Source organism: Protomyctophum bolini, assembly GCF_963924005.1.
Source record: "Protomyctophum bolini genome assembly, chromosome: 16".
Classification (NCBI taxonomy): Eukaryota; Metazoa; Chordata; class Actinopteri; order Myctophiformes; family Myctophidae; genus Protomyctophum; species Protomyctophum bolini.
Window position 1 is genome coordinate 13159792 of NC_137877.1, and position 4161 is coordinate 13163952.

The following is a 4161-nucleotide window of genomic DNA, read 5'->3' on the forward strand; positions in this document are numbered from 1 at the left end:
AATCATCTCGTTTTCGAGGGGCTCCCAACACAGATGTGTACATGTAAACAATCTACTGTATATGCGGAGGATAGAAAGGGAAAGTTATGTACTGTATAGTCCTCTGGGACACAGCACCATGCAGTGATGTAGTGTTGACAGTGAGTCCCAATCATACACAACTTTATACGTGCTAATGACCCAGCCTCCTACTGTATGTTCAGTCACATTGAGGAGACAGGCCTATAGATCAGTGGTTCCCAACATGGGGTCCTTGAGGGAGTTCCAGGGGGTCCCCAGAAAATGAACTCTGTCCTCTGTAACTCGGTCCATGTGGTTCCATTTGTACACTCTCAGAGTTACATTAACTTTGATTTTACAATATACATTGTCGGTCCTAGAGACATTTCTATAACACGGCCGGGAGGCGAACGCAGGACCTATAAATCCTAGGGTGCGTACGCTACCAGTTGGCTAAAGAGCCATGGCCCAATAGGCAAGTAGCAACGCAGCACCGTATAGCCTACTATATTGGTTCTAGTATTTATTTATTTCCAACACAGTCCACCCGGTCAGTCGATGCATGGTGGATGCCCGTGTACGCTCCTGGTCATTCTTGTTTTCAGGCCAAGTAGTTGTATTTGTCTGCCGAGCTGCGCTCCATGTACTCATTGTTGATGAGCACCTCGATGCACTTCTTGATCATGCCGACGCTGGGGTTGAATCTGGCTCTGGACTGGTTGATGACCTCCTGGATGAGGGTGTTGTGCGGCAGCACCCTGTGGGACTTCATGATTCTCACTATGGTCGCTTGCAAATACATTTTGCGGTCCTCATCTATGGACTTCCTTGTCTGCTCCATCTCCTGTGACGCGTCCTTCTGCGTCGAGGGCACCACCCTGACCCTTGTCCTATTGCTGGTGAAGTTCATATTTAATGAGTATGTGGACTCGGTTTCTATTTCCCCCTTTTGTGAGTTGTGGTTTAGCATCTTGATGTCCAGCAGGGACTTGATGGTCTTCTGCAGCTCCCTCTCATTCAGCTGGGTAATGACCTGCAGCTCCTTGTCACTCACCGCTTGGTTGTTGTTGAAGGCCAGCAGCACAGCCATTTGGTATGTGTTCACCAGGATCGTGTAGGCCTTGGACAGGCAGTTTATCTTGACCTCACCCATGCACAGATGGTGCATCCAGTTCAGCTTTCTACCATTGAATTGCTGACAATAGAATGACTCAAACATCTGTACGGTCTTTTCTAGCTCCTGAGGGATGGCGAAGGTGTGGGAGGGGACGTAAGAGAGGGGCCAGGCTCCCGCCTGAAATACAGAGATTTGGAAACTAATGCCGAGGTCCACCTGGTTCTTGATGAAGCTGTTGAAGTTGTTGTTGAGGTTGACACTCATGGTCCTGTCCGTGTAAATCCTGTGGAGCTTAGTCGTGTACTCGTAGCCACACTCTTGCTTCAGTTTGCTGATCACATATTCTTCGGAATCCATAGACAATGACAGGTCATGTATGAACCGCTTCGCTAGCATTCTAGCATAATACCTCTGAAAGACATCCTTGTCGTCGATGTACTTGAATATCTTCAAAAGGCCGTCCAGTTTGGCCTCCACGTTGGTCTCCGGCATACCCTTGGCAGGCTTCCTGAGCAGACCGTCACAGTACTTGGCCAGCAGTTCGGGGGATCTGCAGATGGAATTGGGTTCCGCGTGGTTCACTACCGACGACATAGCCTTATCGAGTCCATTCATGAATTTGCGCTGGGCGCTCAGAAGCTGATCAAATCTACTGCGAACCTCCACCAAGGACTCGACAAACTGGGTCGGCATGTTCTCTTTAGAGAGGTTACTGGTGGCCCGGACGGCCTCGCCGTGGATGTGGTCCTGCAGCTCCTTGATCATGTGAGGTAAGCCAGTGTTCACGGTCTGCAGGAGCTTGGCCATGTTGTCGATATCGTCTTTTTCGCCCTGTCGGACGATGTTCTGACACTCCCCGAGGAGGAACTGCAGGTGGTCGCCCACCATCCGGTGCTCGCATTCGTATTTAACTTTGTCACTGAGGCCCACGAGCTGAAGGTCTTTCAGGTGCTTGCGTCGCTCCTTCTCGATTTCCAGCCACGCGACGACCTTCTTCATATACTGTGAACAGTTGGAGTCTTTCAGTAGATGGGAGGCTTCCTGTTTGTAATACTCTCCCATTTTTGTCAGAAATGGCCCCTCAAAGATTTCCTCCCCAAGTGCCTGCTTGAATATCTTATTGTACTCGTTTCGATTACTCTTAAAGTGGTCAGATGATTTACTTTTATAGTTACTTATGGTGGTGTCAAGCAGCGTCCGAGCAACTTCAAACTGGCGGGCACTGATCATCATATTTACCCACACTTCTTCTGTCAACTCTCCTACATCCTTCAAGAGGCTTGATTGATTGTGGTCTCCAGACGACGTTATGTCATCCGCAGCTTTGTGCTCGTTTAGATACGAGTAAAGATTGTCCATGTTTTTAACGGCCTTGTTGTGCTTGACCCCGTATCTCTCCAGCATTCTTACAGGGTCCTCATTTGACACCAGAACGTCCTTGGACAACTGGCAGGTATGATTAAGCAGCAACTTCTCTGTCTCTTGGTATAATGCTTTTGGATGTAAATCACACAAGTCATAAACATGATATATGCTAGCCGTCCATTCCTCTTTCTCCAACCTGTCACATATCAGAACCTTGCTGACTGTTGTCTGTAGCTTCTTCCATGTACCGTTAAAAGACATAATTTAAAGGATGTGTCTTACAAAATGATAAAATGCAAGCCTGAATGCTGCTCTCCTCTCACCTGTGCCATGTACCAGATATATAAATGTTTTATGCCCGAGTCAGCCTGACGTCAGAGCAAATCTATGTTGCTAGGCAACAGTTACATCATCGCAACACTAAAGGTGACCTTACACCAGGGGATCTCTATTGATTATAATGGAAGACAATGACAATAATTGTTTATATAAGCTTATAACTCATAAGACACACCTATACACTCCTGGAACCTTTAACAGGGAAATAATTACTTGCGCAAGCAGAGCGCGCAAGTACTAGTTTCGCCCGGGACGATATTCGATGCGTATGCACCATCCCAGCATATTCGATGCGTATGCACCGTCCCAGCATATGACTTCAGGGTATAACTGGTATAACTAACTGGTACAATGCCAGTGTAATTGGTTTTCGATGGTGACGTAATGACGATATGTTTTAGTGTTGGGAGGATTAAAGGTAATGCTCCTATGTATACATATGTAATCTGGCAGACTGGCACCACTGCCGTATCAGGCACAAGTAGTCATTACGTCATTTGCTGGGACGGTGCATACGCATCGAATATGCTGGGACGGTGCATACCTGTACGCATCAAAAGTGGCGCAAAGTAACCACAGTATACTGCTAATCAACTTACAAATTACATATACATATACACAGAGGCAACGATGGTGACGTAATGACGAATCTATGTTTTAGTGTCGGGAGGATTAAAGGTAATGCTCCTATGTATACATGTATGTAATCTGGCACCACTGCCGTATAAGTAGTCATTACGTCATTTGGGATGTACAAATTACATATACACAGCATTTAGTATTAATATCACTATAGTCCAAGATTAAGTAAATTTAAAGCAATTGACAATTTAAAATAAATAATTATACTGTATATGTGATAACATATTTTATTTCAGTTTATATACCTTTTTTTCCATCGGATATCGATGATTTATTTTTCTTTGAGAAACTAAAAAGGGATCCAGACCAGAATAATTCTAAATCGATAAAACTGTATTTCTTTTATAGATAGAAACTTGTACCATACTTCATAATACTACTTTTTTACATGCATAAAGTAGGTACCGGTAGGTAGCAAATAGCTAAACATAATAATTCAACATTTCAAACGTTCCTTCACAGAGAAGCTGAGATTTGACAGTTTGTAGCGGTTGACAGTACTTGCGTGCTCGGCTTACGCACTAGTAGGCCATTTATGGCCTATAGTGTAAGTAGGCACTCGACAGAGTGCAGTTCTAGTTATATACTAAAACTCAAAGAGTCGACACGAAGGAATTCAAATCAATTCATTAACTGTTGCAGGCAGCCCTATTGTCACTCTGGGGAAGAAAATAAAAGAATAAACATTGAAACAGCGA

General features: G+C 44.9%; 1 protein-coding gene across 1 annotated transcript; it reads right to left on the minus strand.

Moving 5' to 3' along the window:
- Positions 1–601: 601 nt before the first annotated feature.
- LOC308330433 (cullin-2-like) lies at positions 602–2521 on the minus strand (the record flags this gene model as incomplete). The annotated part of the gene is made up of 1 exon (XM_080785284.1): positions 602–2521. The coding sequence occupies one exon, from the start codon at positions 2519–2521 to the stop codon at positions 602–604; it is 1920 nt and encodes a 639-aa protein (XP_080641410.1).
- Positions 2522–4161: the final 1640 nt, after the last annotated feature.